At 38.8% G+C, this 23,678-nt stretch overlaps 1 protein-coding gene across 1 annotated transcript in view; it reads right to left on the bottom strand.

Moving 5' to 3' along the window:
* Positions 1-3,493: 3,493 nt before the first annotated feature.
* The window catches only part of LOC139743144 (uncharacterized), a 28,178-nt gene continuing 7,993 nt past the window's right edge, over positions 3,494-23,678 (bottom strand). The window contains exons 8-22 of the mRNA XM_071653657.1: positions 23,331-23,518; positions 22,689-22,836; positions 20,755-20,816; positions 20,137-20,203; positions 18,848-18,964; positions 15,798-15,968; positions 11,099-11,342; positions 10,295-10,421; positions 8,221-8,353; positions 7,776-7,855; positions 7,208-7,267; positions 6,818-6,908; positions 6,176-6,285; positions 5,068-5,228; positions 3,494-4,340 (exon numbers count right to left, since the gene is read on the bottom strand). Coding sequence (XP_071509758.1) covers positions 3,517-4,340; positions 5,068-5,228; positions 6,176-6,285; positions 6,818-6,908; positions 7,208-7,267; positions 7,776-7,855; positions 8,221-8,353; positions 10,295-10,421; positions 11,099-11,342; positions 15,798-15,968; positions 18,848-18,964; positions 20,137-20,203; positions 20,755-20,816; positions 22,689-22,836; positions 23,331-23,518 — 2,583 coding nt within the window. The 3' untranslated portion in view covers positions 3,494-3,516. The remainder of the gene's footprint in view (positions 4,341-5,067; positions 5,229-6,175; positions 6,286-6,817; positions 6,909-7,207; positions 7,268-7,775; positions 7,856-8,220; positions 8,354-10,294; positions 10,422-11,098; positions 11,343-15,797; positions 15,969-18,847; positions 18,965-20,136; positions 20,204-20,754; positions 20,817-22,688; positions 22,837-23,330; positions 23,519-23,678) is intronic.

Below are 23,678 nucleotides of genomic sequence, written 5' to 3'. Positions count from 1 at the left end.
CTGTAGTTTAATATTTTCACTGTTGGGTATCATAGTATTTCTGACATTAATACTATGCTATAATAATATTATAGAATTATTATAGGGATATATCATATCCCTTGCCATTTCATATATCTATGTTATACCTGTGTCTTGTACATATGCATATATATTTACATTATTGTAAACTGCATAATTAGGCCTATGCTTTTCATGTAAGCGTCATCATCATCTTCAGGGGTGCTGATGGGAGTGTAGTATTTATCATCAGCCAAAATACACCATGTGTCTATATATAAATATATATATATATATATATATATATATATATATATATATATATTCCTATGTATTTATGTTATGCACAAATATCACGAATTTAAAAAAGTCATAATAATAAATGAATAAAAGAAAAAATAATGAACTTCTATTCATAAGGTTTAATCACACTTTTATAAAATCTTACTTGATGAATGGGAGTTATGTAATGTTCATGCAAGTCATCTTAGGGAGGGGTGTGATTGTTTTGTATACATATGTGATCCTGCATCACAAAACCAACAAGATGTTGCAAGCCATGGAATTTTAGTTGAGGGCAGATTCTGAAAGAGCGGACTTTACCCTATTTCAAATGGACTCTCTTAACCTATCTAAATATTGGAAAGAAAGCACACACTCCAGAAAAATTTGAACTGAGCAAAGAGGTCTATTCAGGCGCGTAATCTTTACCAAGGCGTGCTATATTGTGCGATAAATGGGACAAAAAAAACAGGATGTAACCCACCCAAGCAATGACAATGAAGAGATTATCAGATTAAGCTGAAATTGAGGGTGCTTTCTTAACACATTCTGTCCATGATTAATGCCAACTTTCAAAGCAGTAGCATCATCCTTTCCAAAATTACTAGAGTTCAAAGTGAAGAGTGTGTACAGGGTTTTTAATGAAAAGGGGACTCTAAGACACACCTAGGGGTAACACTATTCTTTTTTTTTTTTAAGTTAAGCGTTCAAGAAAAACTGTTAAAAAGACAATTTCCTGTTCGTTTTACGATCCCAAACTTTAGCATAACGTAGAAGACTTGCTCTTTCAAAAATATGAAAATCTCGAGATTACCTGGGTTGACTCATTTCAGGTATTTTCTGTCCTCACACAAAATCAGTGTGTGTGACTTTTTGTTGGTTTTGTGATGCATGGTCACATATATACAGTCAACCTTGCCCAAGTTGAATCTATTTGGACTAAAGAAATAGCTTCGACTTAGAGAAAATTTGACTTATGAGGGATTGAAATCAACAGAATACTGTATAAACAGAAGAGGACTTAAAAAGACCTTCAACTTAGGCCACTATTCGGCTTATGCGAGGTCGACTTAGGTAAGGTTGACTGTACATGTAAAATGTACATATTATAGAATGCATTTTTGTCTTTTTGTCATGTCAACAATTACGCCAAGATTTTAAGCCAAACCTAACTCAAATCATTTCTAGCAAAGTATCCTTGTACAGTATACATCAAGTTCCTTTCTTATGTTGGACAAGTCTGCTAAAAGTATGTATCCACCTACATTGCATGTTTGATTTGTAAACAATCATTCAAAATATATCCTGGACAGATTACATCTCTACTTCCAAGCAAGTCCCATACACCAATGCACATAGATTCAACAACACTAACACAATTTTTAAAATAAACTAGGCACCTTTTTAATGTCCACAGATAGAAAATCAACAGAATCATCACACACAGCTTTATATCTGGATGGTCCATACATGGGAACATTTGAATCATCTCTCCTTTGTTTCAAAATAAGACACAACTATCAACTTCAGAAACATTTGACAATACAAAATAATATCATTTTAAACCTAGACACTTTCATTCTTTTGCTAATCCTGACTCAACTGAGTGTTACCATATCAAAGAAAATAATCACAAGCTAGATGCAATATTAAGCATGATGACAATGAAAACAAAATGCTGACAAATCTCATGTCATTAGTTTGGAATCAGAAGGGCACTGATTCAGTCCGAGGAATTAACTCCTTTCTGCCCTATGGTTCACATAAATGACATTTAACTGACAATACATAATACACTAGAGATAAATATGACTCAGTGGGAAAGCTATCGATGTCACAAATACAGTAAAAAAGAAAACGTCTCAAAAAATGATTGATCCTTTTTCACCATCAACTCAGATCAACATAATCAGAGCTATGTCATATGCTTCAGCAAATATCAAGACACGTTTGTCCATTTCTATTCTTATTCTTATTCTTATATAATCTTTAAAGAACAACAGAAGAAGTGAAACACTCATCTGAATTAATAACGATACAAAAAAAAATACAAGATACCACAAAAAAAAAGGAAAGCAAGAGATATGTATTCACAAAGAAATGACAACCATGTGTAAGTTACGATGTAATGTGATTTGACCAAAGTGACCATCACACTAAAACATAGGGAGGACTATCTTCACATAGTAAATTCAAACATCTGAGTAATGAATACACAAGTTACAAATGATGACATATGGGACAACTTTATCACACTGTAAAACATCACTACATGATGATTAAAAGAGCTATACAGCTCTGTTGACAGTCTTGTATACCATGTACATGTATACTTCAATCCACATTTCTATCTATGTCTATCAAAATTTGTATGACAGACTGCTTCAGACAGTATCACATTGCACTTGAAGTTGCAACCTGATTCTACGTTCCAAGTTATGATGTGACATCTTGAACATCTGTATCATATCAGCTTTAAAAAAAATACCAAAAAAAAAAAAAGAGGAAAAAATCCTAACTGGACTAGTTCTCCTTCAAACAATCAAATTTGACACCAAGAGATACTGGCAAGCAGTGAACGTGTGCAGAGTTAGAGTTATCCAGGTACTGGTAACTCATTGATTTTGGCACTTCATAGTCTAATGAGCTGCAAGGTGAAAGGTTGGCCTCGTCCATAATGATCCCTAAATGGCTTCAGATTTCTTGTGCACGTGGTCTGCTAACGGTGCTTGGTACAAGTTCGCTCAACACTGGTAGCGCAGCAGTAAATTCTTCGATCTCATCGACGACAGAAGCGCTGTAGGAAAGCTGGGTATCAATCCGCAGCACTTTTTCAAATTTCCCATCACGACCTTTATCCATCATGCCTGGGCACCCAGCCAGAGAGACTGAGGATATCATACCATCAGAATACTATACACACTTTTTCACCACACACACAAAAAAAGTCAATACACAAAAAAATTAGTCATAAATACAGATATGGCATCACATGTAAACACAACTCATACGCATAAACTTTCTTTTGAATGGAGGAACAGCAATCGCATTCAATTCTTCCTTGAAGCTTTCCTTTTGTTTTTTCACTTAGCAAACAAAGATGACCTTTACATGGAAGCTCAAAGAAAAAAGAAAAAGAAAAAGACTGAAGTGAAGGGTTCTCACTATTTCAATATTCAAAATATGAGAGGAAGGGAGGGAAGGTGGAAGGCTTGGTCCAAAGTTTATTTGAACTCAGTCATTGATAGACCATGGCTGGTGTCCTCTGCCTATACCGAAAGGGGGATGAGGAGGAAATGAAGGATCAAAGACCGGTCCTGGAGGCATCAAGTCAAAACCAGCGGGAAGGGGAAGACTTGGAGGAGGATTGGGGTGTCCCTGGGGGGGAAATGGCGGAGTAAGGTTGAGGGGCGGGCCGAGCGTCGAGGCACTGGGAGCCATCATGTTGGGGAATGACGGTGGAGGACGGGGTGGCATCCCGACTGGGGGCGCTACGTTTCTACGTGGCGCCGGTGGTAGGAGTGGGACACTGCCCTTGAAGACTCCAGAGATATCGGAGAACGGGGGCATCATGTTGCCCCCAGTCCTTCCAAAGGAAGGCATTGGCACAGTCAGTGGCATCGGGGGCGTGTTCAGGAACGGATCTACTTGATGAGCCAGAGGCGGTTGGTACGCCTTGCTGTCCCGTTTTGGGCTCGGTACAAACTCCGGCGAGTTGGGATTCAGCATTGGTGCATCGACATCCTTTGGAAAGCGGAACTGTCCTCGTCCCACAGAAGGGATGGTCTGGGCCCGTTGGGCTCCCCGCCCAATCCCTCTCTGGCCAGCCGGCAGCTGTCTCTGTAAGGGTGGTATTGTAGCAGTCTGCTTCTGGGTCAGGCTAGCTCTCTCAGGGGCATGCATGTACACCCCAGTCTGTGACTGCCTGTCTTTGGTGGGTAGATCAGGGGGTAATGACCCCACTTGGAAAGACACAGGTGGGGGGCTGAAGACATCGTCTGGAGTGATGGGCGTCACTGGACTCAGGCTTGTCTGTCCAAGCTGCATGGAGATGTCATCTGGAATGCAGACAAAAGTACTGTATTACTGTAACTGACCAATAGGGGCATTTACAGCAACTGCACATCACTGACAGTGAAATTATATGGCTATATTTTAACAGGTGTAATTAAAACCGCTCCTTTTTGTTACACTTCTGAATAAAGAAAACAACAAGAAAAATCCAAGATCTATCGCAAAAAAAAACACAACTGATTTGAATATTTTGACAAGTACATATAGCTGTAACTACTGCAATCTACATACAAATGTGATACTTAACATCTCAAACCACACTCAAGATTCAATAGTTCTATACCCAAATAAAAAAGAACAGGATTACTGCAATAAAACAACCTTGGCAAGTCCAAGGTTTGATAAAAATTTATTTTGAACACTTCCACCTAAATATCTTGCCACGAAATAATAATTTGGCAAATTTATATGTTTCACAAAGATATCGTAATAATTTCTGATCAGTTAACAATCAAATAGCATTCACATCTTTCCCATTACAGTGGGCTCCCATTCTAACGAAGTCCTCGGGACTGGCGATTTTCTTTCATTACATCAAAATTTTGTCATAAGCAAACAGATAAACAATAAAAGAACATACTGAGGATAATGTTGCGGCCTGAATTTCTATTGTAATCAGTTTCATTGTAACCATGTTCGTTATAATGGGAGTGCACTGTACCATTTGGAATCCCACCGAATGGGTAACAAAGCCCTCTAAAGGCTACTGACCTACGGATCCTGACATTGCTCGTTCTACGCACTCTCTGGAGATCCCAGTTTTACTTCTCTCCAGCTTCGTCACAATTTCCTTCATCAGTCTCTCGATGTGCATCAACTCATCCACGCTGCTGACTCCAGAGTTACTCATCAACTCTTTCAGTATCCAATCCCTGTTCAGACAAAGCACAATAACAACAGCAGTATTATATAGATATAAATAAATACATATGTATATATATATATATATATATATATATATATATATATATATATATATATACATACATACAGAGACAAATATCAATAGAGAAGGATGTCACTGGCAGGTCTGCTTTCATTTTAGCTCCGTCATGGGCACAGGCACTGATGGTGCGGTCGCCGACTCTTAAATGGGGACAACTAGGGAGTTACACCTTTTTCCAAGTTACTGTATACTCCATATTTATCAGGACATTCTGATTTTTGCAAATTTGGCGAATAGGGTGCTATTTGCGACTTTTAAGACACACAAAAATATCAACTCTGATCCCGACATGAATTTGACGTGCACATGTACATTTCTCTGTCCAGTGCAGTATTCCATGATCGCAAATTAAACCACTCACAAAAAAAATCCAGATTTGCAATAAAAAAAAAAAATAAAAATAGACTCACTTACATATATGGCACATACATATTTCTATTCATATTTCATTTCATTTCCACATCATTCTAGTTATCAAACATGCAACAATCATGTGAATCTTCGAAAATACAGTGAATTGGCAATGCCCTGTGCATACCCGTTGCCCTGTGCATACCCGTCACACGACTTGCTAGAAAGTGTTGTGCATGTTCATATCTCACATATCTGGATGGCCGCTCCCGACATGATTGGATATCTGAGGTTGGACTGTACATGGCCCTTTACAACACACCACAACTTGCCAGCTAACTTAAATATCACTTACAAATTCAGAGTGTATATGTGCCACAATGGCTTTGTAAAAGACAAAGTGTTTATCTTGATCCCTTATCATGGCAAATTTGGTTTTCAGCAAACTGGTGAACAGGGACTGACACAAATATAAAGTCAAACCAAAATACTTCAGCAATACATGATGAGGTCAAAGGTCACCTCTTGTTTCTCAGCACATCATGGATGGTGCGGAGTTCTTGGGGATCCGTCTCGGCGTCGTTACTACTGGAGGTCTCAGAACTGATACTCTCACGGCTGGCTTCATCATCCTGGTTGAAGAATGGCAGAACCAAACACGGACAAACAGCAAAAAACAAAGGATAAATGACTGGAAACGCAGTAAAATTTGACATAAAGGCTCACACAAGCTGGTAAAATTGAAATTTCATATTTTCAACGTTAAAAGAATTAATATATACATATATATATATTCTCATGGTGATTCAAAGTACAGTGGATTTTCGTTATAACGAAGTCCTCAGGACTGGCAGATTTCTCTCATTATATCGAAATTTTAAACTGAACAAATAAACAATAAAAAAACATAGAGCCGATAATTTTGCAACCTGGATTTTTATTTCCTTGTAACCAGAATTGTGTTATAACTGTGTTACAACGCGAGTGCACTGTAAAAACAAAATAGATACAATATACTAGCAGAGCCTTTCACATTGTGCCTCTGCAGGAGTTACCAACAGAAACAGAACCTGTATTCTTCTGCTAAACTGCGGTCTAGTCGATAGGGTATATTCAAAAGTTGTCAAAATTTAACTAATAGGCAAACTGCAGACTTTGCCTTACCTCAAGTGGAGGCATCTCTTCCGCCAACGTCTGAAGTTGTTGGAACAATTCTGAGTCACAGTGACCGGACACCAGCAGTAGAGATGGCACACTGGCAAAGAAAAACATGAGAGAAAGAGACACTTTCTATAGTGAATAATGTTTTGATCAAATAGAACAAATGTGTACTGGGAATTGCTGAATTATGGTTTCTGTGGGTCCTGTTTATGGTTTTTTGTTTATATTTCTGTTACTTTGTCAATAATCCATGCATTATCTCATAGAAAAAGTTGAAATTTAGTGGCATACTATCAGACATGAGATAAAAAGGTACAGGGTGGAGACATAGGACATCATTCACAGGACATCATTCAGAAAAGAGTCTCGTTTGGCATGAAGATGAGCACTTACCTGGTGATGAGAAAGAGCTGAAGCCTCGATGGTTTCAGAGACGAGAGTGGAACCCCTTGACTAGCAATCAATAACAATCAAACAAACGAAAAACATTCATTATGAATGTGAAGAACAAAGAACATGTAAACACCATCAATTCAGTTTCTTCTGCATTCTTTATATCAAGTATATGACTTTGCAACTCTGCTTATCAATGATAAGATATAATAAGTCTGATTAATAAATTGGTTTATTGGTTTAGGTGGGTATTTTTACTGTTACCAACAGATAATAATATTCAACAAAGGTGTATGCAAATTCAAAATGGTTCTATTTTGCAAGATGTTGTATTTGCTGTGAAACACAAACAAACAAACAAAATGAGATGTTTGTGAATAGGAACACAGTCACCTTTCAACCCAACAGAAGTCCTACAAAGCTCTACTTTTTGGTTTTAGACACTAAAATGTATTGGAACTAAGACCAAATCAAGATAATGGAAAATATATATTGGCTAGGGTATAAATCTTTTGATTAGTAACTCATTACATTGCTATATCTTCTTCATAATCGATACGATGCATACTTGCGAAGGTTCTCTGCCAAGTTCTCATTTTGGAGTTCCTCGACGATGACTTCTCCAAGCTGAGCAGCTTTCTTCTCAATCTATCGTGACACGAGGACAAAAGTGTTGTCATGAGCTGAATGAAGATGTAAGAGTGAAGGCTAGAGAGTTTGATGTAACTTTTGATTTCAAAATCAACTCACAATGATTGAAACTTCACCAAAGTAAACATGGTATACACAGTCCAGCATATAAGCCACAGGTGAAACTACAAATGATTTTAATACTCATCAGGGTAAATACAGCACATTTCTATATCTTCCAGTATTTTATTCCAAACAAATGACTGACTGAAATAATAATAATAACATCCCACTATTCTGCTTGGATGCTTAAACTTATATCTACATTGTACTACTTGTATCAAAAGAGAAACATCCAGAAACTTGAGCAACATGACACCCACCAGCTTAAAGAGACTGCTTTCATCTGCCACCTTCTTAGGCCAGATCAGCTGAGCGATGTCAGTGCTGGTGACGTACTGGCCGTATCCACCAAAAGAGATGAGATGGAGGCTGCGTCCTCCTACCAAGTCAACACTGCAGAACAAAAGGGAGAGGCTCTAAGACACTGTTTCCAATGTCCCATTCCACAAATACGTGCCATTTATGTTTTGCATATCAAGGTCTCAAACCGAAGTATATACGTGGGGCAGCAAACGATCAACAACATAAAGGATCTTGTCAAAACTTGAACAAAGTCAAGGTGAATGTGTGTGGGGTTTTTTCAAGAAACTTTGAGCACAATCACCAATATGAAAACAGATGATGCAGGTACCGCATGAAGCAAGTATCATATAATGAAATCATTCAAATACAAGAGACCCGCGGGTCTAGCGCTCACCTGAGTATCGCAAGTTCACCTTTCACGCAGTCACTAATCTAAATTAAAATTTGACCAGGCATTCTCAAGTAGAAGATGAAAATGTACAATAAGGGCCCAATTTTTTTAAGATTCCTTAATTTGGGGGGATTGGGGCCCCCTGGGGCCCTCTGGGTGGGGCATGGTGCCCATTTTGATAAATTGAGATCCTGACCCCCTAGGGATGCTACCTGCCAAGTTTGACAAAAATCCATCATGAGGTTTTCAGGAAGAAGATGAAAATGTACAATTCAGGCCCCCCCCCCCCCTACCCAAGAGGGGCACCCCTGGATCTCCTATGAACAAACTTGAAACTACAGTCATTAATGTACTCACTCATGATATTATCTCAGCTCTATAACTTCTGATTCTAGAGATTTATAAAGATTCCTTCATGGGGGGGGGGGGGGGGTTTGGGACCCCTGGGGGCCCCCTGGGTTGGGCATGGTGCCCATTTTAACAAATTGAGATCCTAACCCCCTAGGGATGCTACCTGCCAAGTTTGGTGAAAATGGGTCATGGGGTTTTCAAGAAGAAGATAAAAATGTACAATTTAGGCCCCATTAGGACCCCTCCTCACCCCCTCCCCTGGGTCCCAAGGGGGGCACCCCTGATTCTGCCATGAACAAACTTGAAACTACAGTCATCAATGTACTAACTCATAGTATTAACTTAGCTCTATCACTTCTGGTTCTAGAGAAGAAGATTTTTGCGGATTCCTTAATTTTGGGGGGTTTGGGCCCCCTGGGGGCCCCCTAGGTGGGGCATGGTGCCCATTTTAACAAATTGAGTTCCTAACCCCCTAGGGATGCTACCTGCCAAGTTTGGTGAAAATGGGTCATGGGGTTCTCAAGAAGAAGATGAAAATGTACAATTTAGGCCCCATTTGAACCCTTCCCCACCCCCCTCCCCTGGGTCCCAAGGGGGGCACCCCTGATTCTGCCATGAACAAACTTGAAACTACAGTCATCAATGTACTAACTCATAGTATTAACTTAGCTCTATCACTTCTGGTTCTAGAGAAGAAGATTTTTACAGATTCCTTAATTTTGGGGGGTTTGGGCCCCCCTGGGGGCCCCCTGGGTGGGGCATGGTGCCCATTTTAACAAATTGAGTTCCTAACCCCCTAGGGATGCTACCTGCCAAGTTTGATGAAAATCGGTCTTGGGGTTTTCAAGAAGAAGATGAAAATGTAAAAAGTTTACGCACGACGCACGACGGACGACGGACGACGGACGACGCACGACGCACGACGCACGACGCACGACGCACGACGGACGCCGGACGAAGGGCGATCGCAATAGCTCACTTGAGCCTTTGGCTCAGGTGAGCTAAAAATACAGTGCTCATATCACTATATTATTATGTTAAGTCAACCAATCTGATTAATTTTAATCCAGTACTGTCAAACTTGTCTTAGTGGTCACCTGCCACATACAACCACTAAAAAAAAATCTCCCAAGAGAAAAGCCATATTAAAGACCCTGTCTGTAGCAGTTCCCTGCCTATAATTGCTACTTTTTTGGCTCCCCTGGGTGGCAATTTTAGACAGATTTGACTGTACTTGAATTATCATTTGAGATGTAACCTCCTCCCACAAAAAAGGGGGTAACACTTACCGTGTGACAGTCCAGGAAGGCTGCTGAGTTCCCTCTGTCTCTTCAGCAATGTCAGTCAACTCAGTGTTGCCCTCGGCAACCGCATCACCCTTCTCCTCATCCGACAGCGGAGGAGGGCCACCACCAGCTACATGTACATGGGAAGAAGTATGAAAATTGCAATGAAAAACACTGACTCTGTGTGTAAAAAGGGATAAATGAAGAACAGCATTGGGCCTCCTCCATGTATGACACTGCTCAATTGTAAGTCTACAGAGAGATACCATAGACATTAGCTTTCATCGCCAACATTCATGTAGACATATGCAGCTGCACTTGAATGCAATCAATTAGGTAATGCATACTCTGCTTTACATGGGATCACAATAAAGGGCAGCCACAAAATTCAGTTTGCTGTCAGCTGTATTACGACACTGTGTTATTAACTCTCGTTTTATCAATTGATGTGCATTGCTGAGCAAAACATGCAAAGCAACCAAAAAATCAAAGAAAATGTACGAAACAAATTAACAATGGAATGGTTAAGAGATCTTTATGCCAGTCATCATCCACTTTTGGGGAAAAAGCACAAACTAAAATTGGTCCACAATTGGACACTATGTAAAAAGGAAGAGATGTGTCGAGAGGTTGGGCTGGTGGAGATAAATGTCTTGGTTTCCATGGGATAATCACCAATATACCAAGATTTTATTAGCCGGACAATTACAAAAAGGATAACAATCTAAGAATATGCATATCAAAGAACATATCCCCTCTGGTCAAGTGATCTTTTAGTATCTTTCAGTCAGCAGACTTCATCCTCACCATTTCTGCTCTCTGCCACCTTGCCCTCGTTCCCAGCATCATCACCCCCAGCAGAGATGGGTGTGGCCAGGGCCTTGCCAACAGGTTGATTGACAACTGCAGTATTCGCAGTGTTGCCGTCCCCCTTCGGACCGGACTCCAGTATCTCCTGGACCTCGGACGATTCGTCCGGCCACTCAAAGGAGACATCCTCTGGAGTGGGCAGTCCGATCCCCGTCAGCATCTGAAGGCTCAGCTCTGCAGTCTGAAATATGCCACAATAGGAAAAGGAAATTCCATATAGGGCAAGATATTGGCAGCCTATGTTGAAGACTGGACGATGCACAATTACTGAGTGAAGCACTTTTTCCATAGCTAGTCAAGGCGCTAATTCCTGTAAGAGGCTTAATTAAGGAGTTCGTTCAACCCATCCCGCAGAAAAGGTTTGACCAGACAAGGTGGTAGATGGGACCTATATGAACATCCCCAGGTAGTATGTGGTTCCAAATTGTGGTGTCAGTAGAATTTTACTGGCCACTTTTCATCATGATTTGTTGGAACAAACGTAAAAGAGTCTGCGCACGCCAAGACTATTACACGCACCACTAGCACTGCTACAGGCGCCAGCGCCAGTGCTGCGTGTAGTAGTCTTAGCGCGCATATACTTTTTCTTCGATAAGCAAGGGTTTTACCTGCAAACTAACTTTTCACGCCAAGCTGGGTTCGGTGTAGTGTAGTTTCTAGTCGTTTTTATTTCGTCTTTATTTCAAGAGTTCAAGCAAGCCGAGTGAGAGCGCATACCCGGTGATTGTGACGACCGAATCGCAATCACTGGGTGTGTGCTCTCACTCCACTTCGCGCAATATATACAGCGGGCTTCTGCATAATACACAAGCTGCAACTCAAAGAAATAAAGACGAAAAAACGGCTAGAAATTAAGACTAGGGTCGGTAAACGCTTGTCGCTATTTGGGGCACTGAAAACGACAAACTCACACAGTTTTTGCATTTATTTCATGAAGAATTCATCAAAACTCCATAAAACTATATATGTATATGTTGCTAGAGATGTCATCCATACAGTGGGATTCATTGTAAGTTATAATATTGTGCATGGTTACCATGGTAACCGGATGCCTAAAAGGTGACTGGTAACCCCCAAAATGACTCCTGCTGCTGCAAACATTGTTTTTTTTTTAAATCTTATAGATGCAATAAAAAAAACACACAATTTTTTTATTGATTTTCGTTAAAAAAGTTTTCCCTGTTGCCATGGCAACCAGTATTATCCAATCAGAATTTAGTTGTCAATAACTCGAAAACTAAAGCCCATAATTTCAAAAAGCTCATAAGCATGTCCTTCCTTCTGCATAAAGTGTACGACATCAGGTATATGTGAAGAATATTTTGAAGCATTCTCAAGTTACAGCAAAATTTGTAAGCAAAGGCATAATAAACGGCCATTGAAAGAAAGATATCATTTTCGAATAGTAAAATGCATGAAAAAGTTGCATCCGTCGTACTTTCAACACAAATTTGACTTCAAAGCACAGGCAAATGTATATAGTTTTTAATAATGTATGGACACAAATTTCCCTTAAAAATAAGATGAATACAGAAAGCAAAGCCAATATTCTATAGTAGCTCTTTCGAGTATTTACAGAGTGATGGTTATTCAAAACAATCCTGGAAAAGAGCAGAGGAAAGCAGTTGATTGTTTATGTTCTTAAAGGAAGTTTATTCAAGAATACCGATAAATTCCTTTCTAAAGAAGGAATATACACGTGCGCTGGATTATCCATCACAGAATTAAGTGTACTTTTGTGTTCGTTAACTATTGTAAAATATATATATATATATAGAATAAAATGAAATATCATCATATGTAAATTTTATTCAAAACGTGCAGTAATGAATTAATAATGAGGAGAGAATGAGGGAAAAATCTTGGGCGTCTTTTCCCTTTTTATCCAGACTAATTTTACAGTGTAGAGCTCATCTACAATGAGTGATGTGCACGAAAGGCAAAAGAAACAAACCTGTCTAAATTCCAGATATTTTTGGGAGTTACCAATCACCTGTAGGCATCCGGTTACTATGGTAACCATGCACAATATCATACCTTACAATGTACCCCATTGTATTGCTGACATCTCTAGCAACATGCACATATATAGTTTTAAGGCATTTCGATGAATCCTTCGTGAAATAAATGCAAAAACTGTGATAATTTTGTCATTTTCAGTGCCCCAATAGCGACAAGCATTACCGACCCTAGTCTTAATTTCTAGCTGTTTTTATTTCGCCTTTATTTCTCTGAGTTACAGCTTGTGTATTGTGCAAAAGCCCGCTGTATTGCGCTAAGCCGAGTGAGGTGCATGCTCAATGATTGCCACAAAAAACGGTTCGGGCGTCACAATCGCTGGGTATGCACTCTCACTTGGCTTGCTTCAACTCGGAGAAATAAAGACGAAATAAAAACGTCTGGAAACTACACTACACCGACCCCAGCTTAGCGTGAAAAGTTAGTTTGCAGGCAAAAACCGATGTTTGTCGCGGAAAAAGTCTTTGTACGCTAAGACTATAACACGCGCCACTGGCATTGGCACCTGTAGCAGTGCTAGTGGTACGTGTAGTAGTCTGAGTGTGCGCAGACGCTTCCTCGAAGAATATGGTCATGTCGCAACTAAAATGGCCTGTAAAATTTCATTGATACCACAATTTGATATCACATACTACCTAGGGGTGTTCCAGAGGGTCCAACCGACTACCCCATGCAGTCAAACCTTTTCTGCGGGGTGGGTTGAACGAAGTCATTTTTTCTGGCTCGCTGCGCCTGGACTAAGCATTCTGTTTCTGAAATATCCTTCTTCCTTTTTCTTTATATCAACAGTATCATATCAATGGAACACACTTTTAAAATACTTCACATAAAAAAAGGAGAACAAATCTTACGTCAAATTTGTCCGATATGAGCGTTTACTAACTTTTAACTAATATGTATTGCACTGGCTGTTAATATTTAATTCAATTCTGTTGCCTGTGTTAATTGCATTGAAAAAGTGAGTCTACATTTGAAGGAACATTCAGAAAACTAGAAATGTCGCTATAGTGACTGATGCCTCCGCCATAATGTATGATTCTCCCAATAGGTGTATGGTACAATGTCTTCACAATGTGTGATGACTGACAAAATATTGAAATGTCATGTTTGTCAGAAATATCTTGAATGTTCACATTCCTTGAACTAGGTTTGCTATAATTGTCTAAGAGTGCAGGTACACGCATTTGGGGAAGTGAGGATTTTTAATAGACTTCTGACCGACCCTTTTGTAAGTTTATACATTGAGTAATTTCCAAGGTATGAAGAAAGAGTGTAATCACAGTATAAAATAGATTTTTTTTTTGCATTTAAACCTGGCCTTTGACCCTTAACCTTTGACCTTTGAGAGAATCTACATTTGGTAATACATGTATATATCAAGTTTTAAAAATGATAATGCAAGCGTTGCATATAATACCAGTTAATGGGGGAAATAGTAAAATTTTGAGTTGACCTTGACCTTTGACCCCCTGACTATTGACCCATGACGCCTACATTCCCTAGATAATCCCTGCTAGTCAGTACATGCGTATGTACCAAGTTCCATGAAGATACATTGAACCATTTGCAAGAAAGTGAAATTGTAACATTCTCACCTAACCTTTGACCTTTTGACCTTTGACCTTATGACATGAAACTCTCTCTGCAGAATCTTTAAGCAGTAGTACATGTCTACACTAAGTTTTAAAAAAAAATACCTTGGGACATTGCATGGATATGGGGGAAATACGTAGCAACATTTTTAGCATTTGACCTTGACCTTTTGACCTTTGACCTCTTGTCAATGTCACTAAAATCAACTCAACTAATTGCCCCATCATACATCATCCTTGGACCAAATTTGGTGAAAGCTGCTTCATCCAGTTTTGAGTTATCACGTAAACAGTTAAATTTTAGGATTTGACCTTGATCTTTGACCTTTAGCCTATGTCCAATTTCACTCAAAAACTAATCAAATAATTGTCCCATCAAACATCATCCTTCAACAAAGTTTGGTGAAATTTGCTTGCTCCAGTCTTGAGTTATCGCGTGAACAGATACAATTTCATGATTTGACCTTGACCTTTGACCTTTGGCCGATTTCACCCAAAATCTATTCAACTAATTGCCTCATCATACTTTATACTTGGACTAAGTTTGGTAAAATTCCAGTCAATATTACTCAAGTTATCGTGTAAACGAATGTGGACAGACGTACGGACGTACGGACGGACGTACGGACGGACGTACAGACGGACGTACAGTTGTACATACGTATGGACGGACGGACAACCCGAAAACATATTGCCTCCGGCACCACTTCGTGGCGGAGGCATAACAACACATCATGCATTTAGTCTTGCCTGATACATGCATGCAGTTTGTTTGAAACTTTGAGTGTTACAGGGATCTCAACTGTCAGAAATTATTCCCAATTCGGAGAGGCTGCCATATTCTTCTGACAGAATGTGAAGAAATACCGCAGTTGATTTTAAGGGAGTCTCCTACACAATCAGGGAGACTTGGTCACCCTGCTTGTTCAAACTACCCACAACAAAGCATTGTTTTGAGTGGTATTCAAGAGAGAAATACAAGCTTGTGGACTAGAATGCAACAATATTTTGTGGGAAATGACAACAGGATTGGCAGGAAGGAAAAGACAAAATCTCACGGGTGCTTCAACGGCTGGGGCAACCTCAGGGCTGATCTGTTTGGTGAACTTGGTAAGTCCTTCGCTGACGAGGAGGTCATTGATGTGGATGTCCTCGGAGGTTGTGGTGTCGCACAGGAGCAGCGAAACCACAGATTTCTGAAAGCATGACAATGAATAAGGCCAAATCATAATATTTACGTCTTTTGCCACTCTGAATGTTATTCAGTTCACATCAGTAATCTGGCCTCCTTGTATCCTTGAACTCTGGACTGTACTCAGAGACACATTCTATGTGATTACATGATATTAACATTTCCTAATCTTTTCACATGGTTTTACATGAAAAATTAGTGAGAGGCTGGTTAATCTAACAAATAATTCAGGGGGTATTTCAAGAAGGAAAGAATCTCACATTAGAGGATAGATGCAATAAAAAAAAGTACAACAACAATTGCAAGGACAGAAAATAACTTACAACAAAAGGGTACAGCATGTAAACTTGATGGTACTGACAGATGTTAATCAAAATCTGTTTGAAATTTCAGGAATTTGTGTTGAGATTATCACAGTGTTTGCAACTGTATAGTGCATGCTCTCACCATGTGATATATTTCTGCTTATCATGAGTCATTAGTTGGACAAAATGTCAATAAAAAAATCCAGTTGGCATTGATTGTGTTTCCTACCAAACATTGACCTGTAAACCGTTAGCTTCACAAAAACAAAACAAACAAACAAATACAGATAAGTTCACCAAAAGCCATATCTGCCCCTCACAACAATCAGTGTTAGTTCGTCAGGGCACTGTTTCATAAAAGTTATCAATCTTGACGAGTTGTCATCCTCTGACAATTACCATAGTACTGTATAAGCTGTTATTTTTGCGTACAGATATTTTCGTGAATAGGGAGGTCACGGACATTTTCGCAAGATGATGTTTTCGCAAGTTTGACTCCGAGGCTATCAAAAGTGCACTGATGCCTGTCAATTCAGGATATTTTCACATGTTGTTAAATTCGCGATCCAACAGTGATTTTCGAAATTTGCGAAAATTAAACCCTCGCGAAAATTACAGCTTATACAGTAACAGTCAGTGACCAGAGTTTCTCAGCCAAGCAAAACCAAAAATGTTGCTAAAGTTGTCAGAGACTGAAAACTTGTCAGGGCTGACAACTTTCATGAAATGGTGTCCTGGATGTAACGGACCAAACACACATTATGTCTTCAAAACTTTCTCACAATAATTGTTACATGGGAAAATCCAATCCTAAATGTATGACAGTATACAAATGACGCAAATGTGTGAGTGCGTCAGTTGGAATTGTGTGCATTTAGAAGGTAACTTTGGAACAGTTACCACATGCACACTATTCCTACTGATGCACACACACATACACACACCAAAAAAAAAATGCATGCATCATCTGTTTTACAGAACAGGGGACAATTTTCTTGCTAGAAATTCATCTTTTTATCATATAACCTGATGTCAAATTTACTGGATACGTTTTCTTTTGGCTTACCATAGAGAAAAACCATGCATTCAGTGCTTACTGGATGCATTGTAAATTTACTGGATGCATGATATTCTGGCCAATAGGCATCTCTTACTGAGTATGCGAACACTTCCTCAGTGAGTGAACCTTTGCTACAAGTGCGCAACCTCTTGCTACAAGTGCGCAATAGCATGTTTAAGTGGCTGTCCTCTATGAGCCAATAGCGTGCAGCCAGTAAAAATCAAGTCACAACTCTCGACCAATGAGATAGCAATTTTTTGCTACCCATTCTATACCTTCAATAGAATGTTTCTTGAGACAAGAGTATCATTGTCACTATCAAAACTACATTTTAGGCAATCAGTGAACAAAGAAGGCACACATTTTCTCCGAAAGTGCATTACAAACAAGACAAATAACGGTGCGGAGAGACGGTGGATGTGTACAATCAGATCAATCAAACACAAACCTCTAGCAATGGATTCATGTCATGCGTCCAAAAAGTGTTCTGGAAAACAGCGCAATAGAGTTGTCGTGTGATCTAAAATCTAAATGCATTCTTTCATGGTGACAAGTTTCAATCTGAAAAATCTACATATATTCATAAGTTTCCTTTATTTCACTTCTAGCAGCTGTTCACAAAATATATGAACATGAGGTTGAAGAAAGCTTCTTCTCTCCTGTGAAAATAAGAATGCTTCCATCAAATATGAACAACTGCAGGGGCGGATCAAGGAATTCCGTAAAGGGGGGAGGGGGCCCTTTACAAAATTAAAGGGGGGCGCACGCCCCCTCCATTTTTTCTTTTCATTTCTTTTGTTTTAACAAAAAAAAGGGGGGGCACGCCCGGTGCGCTCCCTCCTGGATCTGCCACTGAACTGGCAAGTATGATGAGGGTATGAAGTGGCACTTGCTAAATCTCTGCAAAGCTCCGATTTAATACAGATGACAATACCTAGCCATAATAGTAACACCTGAAGTCAAGAACCAAATCCACGAGAGAAAATAGCCTATTGTCCATCTCACTGACTGACTCTAAGACACTCAAGTAGAATTAACTCACATACCACGTACACCTTGACCATCTTATGAACATTTAACCCATCAAGAACTAGGAGAGATACTGGCAAAAATGTTAATCTTCTCATCAATTAAAAAAGAAAAAAAAACTTCCTAATTCTACCTGGTTTTGAATATCTTATAATTGGAATGAGAATAGACGGACCTGATGAAATCAATAAAATGTGCAATCAGAAAGAAAATTGCACAAATTTAGCACTTTTAAGATTAAACCAGGACCTTGAAACACATGTTGCCAACTGAAGAATCTGTCATATAATAAGCAATTAAAACACTTTTGAAAAGTTTAAACTTTAATATAAATAATAATTTTTAAAATATTAAAATGAATAATACAGGAATGAAGGGCTCTTTCAAAAGAAAATTTCATTCTCTACCCTATGATACACTGACAATGAATATCAAAATCCAACATAAAAATAGGAAATGTGGTTTCTGCGGATTGACGAATTTAGTCACTTCTTCTACTTTATTCTCCCTACAAGGGGATACCTTGTCTGTCACAGCATGAGCAAGCAGGGGCTTGTCATGCGTTAGCATCAGTAGTCTGTCCCGGCTCTCGTTAGTCCATTTATCCTGGAAAACAAACAGGAAACCAACAAATGATAAATATAACACCTTTATAAAAGGAGCTTAAATGTGAAGGTGAGTTTGGGCAAATATTAAGAACCACTGATACACTACTTGATTAAAAACAGTCTCAAGTGAGACTGTACTACAAGCAAATTTTGAGCAGAAATAAATGTCCTTGTCAGAGTTGGCTATCTTTTTGTTTAGGTTATCATCATCATTCCTTCAATATGGACTACTTATATACTTCTGGAAGAAGGACATGTCTCTTCTTGTGAGCACAGAAAAAAAAATAAAACACTTAAAGGCATTATTTACCATTTGCAGATGAAACAAAAACCCAGTATTAGTGCTTCAAAATAGTGATAGAAACAACCGATGTAAAAATTTAAACCAGTATAATCGATGTTAAGCATTGTTAAATAAACAAAATGTGAACAATAGTTACAATGAAAATGTTTCCAGACTAAACCGTCTACAGTTAAGGTGTAACGAGAAAAATAGTGACATCTCCTTATATTTTAGGCTTCATTGCAAACATTTTATATGGCAGGATGTTTTGTGATATAACTGACCTACACATATGTATCAAAAGTGATATCTCGAATTTTTTTGAATCACTGCTCCCAAAGGTAAACAGGAAGTTTATTTCAGCTTCTTTTATTCCAGAATTCATCAACTGTCTGTTTTGGCATACAGCGAACCAGCTCAGAGAAATACATATATATGTATTAATGCTTCTTGAAACCATCCCAGGTTCATTGTTGGTGAGGCTCAGTTGAGGGAGTGGTTTATGATAACAGTGTCATCACCACTGACCATCCATTCACAGATTTCTGTGAGGAAAGTAATTATGGTTAAAAGTTCATCATTAATCACATTCAAATATGAATCCTGTCTCACGGAAACCAATTTGCATTGTAGGAGCACACATTTTGAGATATCGCTTTAAACTCTGATCATTTTTGTTTGAAAGTGCTTCTTTGCCACCACGCTTGATAACTGGTGAGATACAAACTTAATTTACTGCATAAATGTCTGATTACAATCATTCAATGTCATTTGCATTTACCATAATACTCGCACAATTAAACTCAGTGGCATGAGTGAGGACAGTGAAATAATCAAAAGCCAAAGAACAAAACCAATCTGCCAAAATATCTTTTCACCAAACTTACCCCCACTGGCTCAATGCCTGCAAGCCTGGCATCCAGTGCTTGGATGGGTAGCTTCATAAAGCATGCCCTGCAATAAAACACAAAGGTAGTTACAATGGGGAGCGGAAAGATAAAAATATATATCAATGAGAAACAGGTGCATTACGAAGCAGCAAGTCAGAGATATAGAACAATACTAAGCAATAAAAACAGACATATCTGACTACATGAAATGCGGACATATTCTTACAAAGACACATAACTTTAAAGATTTTTACACAAACCTTTACAGAGTGCTTTTGTAAATATTCTTACACAGCAATATCAAGATTCATGAAACTCAGTCAATAAGCATTCTAATGACAAGGAAGACATACTATCTCAATCTGCTTTCAGATCCATTCTGCAATTTATACGACAGAAGAGATGTATAGCCTAGAGGTTCTGTACTGTATTTCTGCATAAAAAATGATGAATACCAAAAAACCTAAACTACAATCACTGATATCAGATTCTCTTCCTTTTAATCCATTGAGGATGAGCTGCTCTTGCTATAACACGTTCCCCACTGACACCTGACCAAGTAGACTAAGGACTAGTCTCCAATGGGTTTAATTAAACAACAAAACGTGAACTTACTTCAGGAGACGGATTGAGCTCTTGGGTATTTGCAGAGATGTTCCGTAGTCCACATACAGCACCTACAATGTACATCCACACAGGAATAACAAACAAAATGCATAATGCATGTATTTGTCACACTACAGTAATCAACTTTGAATCTGGAATGGTATTTATGTCTGTGCTGCAAGTGATTTCTTAGAAACAATTCCTCTTTTTGTGCGATTTCGAAGTTTTTCTCAAGTTTGATCAAAATAGCTGGTTTTGAGTATAAAAATCTGAAATTATCATTCAGTACGTATATGGCACATCTATTGGCAGTGAATTAGGTCAAATCCACAAGTTCAAATCTGCTAGATAAACGTACACTGTGTAACCAGTTTAAAGGAACATATGTGCCAGTTGGGAAGCAAATATTAATAAAGAGTAATGCTGTAAACAAACCACTGAGCAACACAGACCCAAGAAACAGATATTCATCAACAACAATGAAACTCATTAATAACAATCCAACTTAATTACCATAAACTTGGTAGAATCTGTATAAAAACCTTGGAATATAGACAAATCCTTGACTGCATAACCCCTCTAGATCAGAAGACAATATTAAAGGACAAGTTCCCCTTTATAAACATGTGGATTTAGTGAATGCAGCGTTGTCAGTAGAACACATCAGTGAAAGTTTGAGGAAAATCGGACAATCCATTTAAAATCTATGGATTTGTAAAGTTGCTGCATAGACATGCCAGATGAGAAGACTACTACAGTTCGTGTCAATTGCATATAACAATACAAGGAAAATATCGTCAGCCTCATGCCAAAAGGGCCCTAACAGTGTACAAAGTCTATGGTGTTAAGGCGCTTTTGGCATGAGGCCGACGAATTATATAGAGAAATTCAAAAAATTTCATTGAAAAAAATGAGTATGCGTTCCCTCGATATCTCACAGATGTATATTAAAGGACAAGTTCACCCTCATAAACATAAGGATTGAGAGAATGTAGCAATATTAGGAGAACACGTCATTGAAAGTTTGAGGAAAATCGGACAATCCGTTCAAAAGTTATGAATTTTTGAAGTTTTTGTGCAGTAACCGCTGGATGAGAAGACTACTGCAGTGTATGAATAACTTAGATGTCACATGCGTACAACAATATAAGGAAAATATAAAGAGAATTTCACAAAATTCCATCTTTTGCAAAAAGTACATATTCCCTTGACTCGTTACCGACATATGTTAGGGGTAATATTATTCCCCCTGCCTTTAGAAAGAGACAAGTCAAGTGCTCTTTTATTTTGCGAAAAAAGTGAAAATATGTTGAATTTTCTTTACATTTTCTTTATACTGTTGTACGCATATGACTCACAAGCTGTAGTAGTCTCCTCATCCAGCAGTTCCAAAACAAAAATTTTAAAAATTCATAACTTTTGCATCGATTGTCCAATTTTCCTCAAACTTTCACTGATGTGTTCTACTAATATTGCTGCATTCTCTCAATCCTTATGTTTATGAAGGTGAACTTGTCCTTTAAGAGTAATATCATTCAACCAGCCATCTCAAAGAGGCAAGTCAAGTGCTCTTTAACCTGTTGAGGATGGGCTAATTTTGCTACAATACGCATTTCCCATAGACCCCTGCCTGAGAATACTCGGGACTAGTCATCAACGAGTTAATTATGCGATAAAAGTGAAAATATGTTCACTTTTCTTTATATATTCTGTAAATACCATTCTACATAATATCACAAGCTGCAGTAGTCTTCTCATCCAGCAATGGCAGCACTGAAACTTCAAAAATTCACAACTTTTGAATGGATTGTCCGATTTTCCTCAAACTTTCATGGACGCGTTCTACTTATATTGCTGCATTCTCTCAATCCACAGTTACATGAAGGTGAATTAGTCCTTTAAGCTCTCCAGGGAGTGCTCGCAAAAGGGGTGCTGGAAGTTACCTCCACCAGATCAATGTTGGGAACTCCCGTGATGAGCCCTCTATGCCAGTTATTGTCCTCATGGTACAGCGCACAGCAAATCTGATTGACAGCGATCATGGAATCCGGCATCAGGTACTTCTCGCCCTCCGGGTACGAGTACACAGCCCTGTCATGGCACAGTGGACATGAAATAGACCAATTAAGTCCACAATATCTTGACATGAATAGCATTGAATCTTGATATTGACTGATAATGACCTCTGTCTAAGCAACCCATTTCGGTTGTGTGTCTACGTGTTTCATACACTTTGCCACTATCCATTACCAAAAACTTATGCACGTTACAATATGAATCCAATTTCAAGTATCACACTTTTGACAAAATTTCTAGCCGACACACCATATCTGTGTCCAAAGTTAGTAGCAAATATAATCTTCTGGAAGTGATTAGAATCTCACTATGCTTTTCTTTTGAATACTAATATGATGCACAAAGCTTCTGGGTGTTTACATGATCAGCTTTTTACAACACTTTACAGACAGCATCACCTGAGAGTCATTTCCTGTACCAGAATTACTGTAATGTTTTTAAAACTGCATTCAAAGGCTTCAGTAAATTTCAGTATTGTCCCATTCCCCACTAAATTTCTGGAGACTCACTCGAGTTCATCCATGAGCCTCTCGAGGGCCATGTTGTTCTCCAAATCCTTGTACTGGATGCTGATGCGGTGGGGTGTGTAGACGGTGGACACAAAGATTGGGAAATACTCATTGAGCTTGGGCCTTCTGGCGGCTGGGTACGAAAAGCCGTAACCGATCGCATCTTGTGGAATGGATTTGGCAATAGACTGTGATAACGAGAGGGAGAGCAGGCATGTCGGTACAGAAGGAAATAATGCCTCCGGCACCACTTCGTGGCGGAGGCATAAAAATATGAAAATAAAATTGACAATGACAAGGACAATGGCAACATCAGTAACAAAGATGAGCCATTTCAATGACAGAAAT

This window comes from Diadema antillarum, unplaced genomic scaffold (assembly GCF_040938485.1).
Source record: "Diadema antillarum isolate AM-2024a unplaced genomic scaffold, OU_Dant_1.0 scf00000033, whole genome shotgun sequence".
In the NCBI taxonomy this organism is placed as follows: Eukaryota; Metazoa; Echinodermata; class Echinoidea; order Diadematoida; family Diadematidae; genus Diadema; species Diadema antillarum.
The sequence above is the reverse complement of the archived record's forward strand: the minus strand, read 5'-3'. Positions and strand labels throughout refer to the sequence as shown.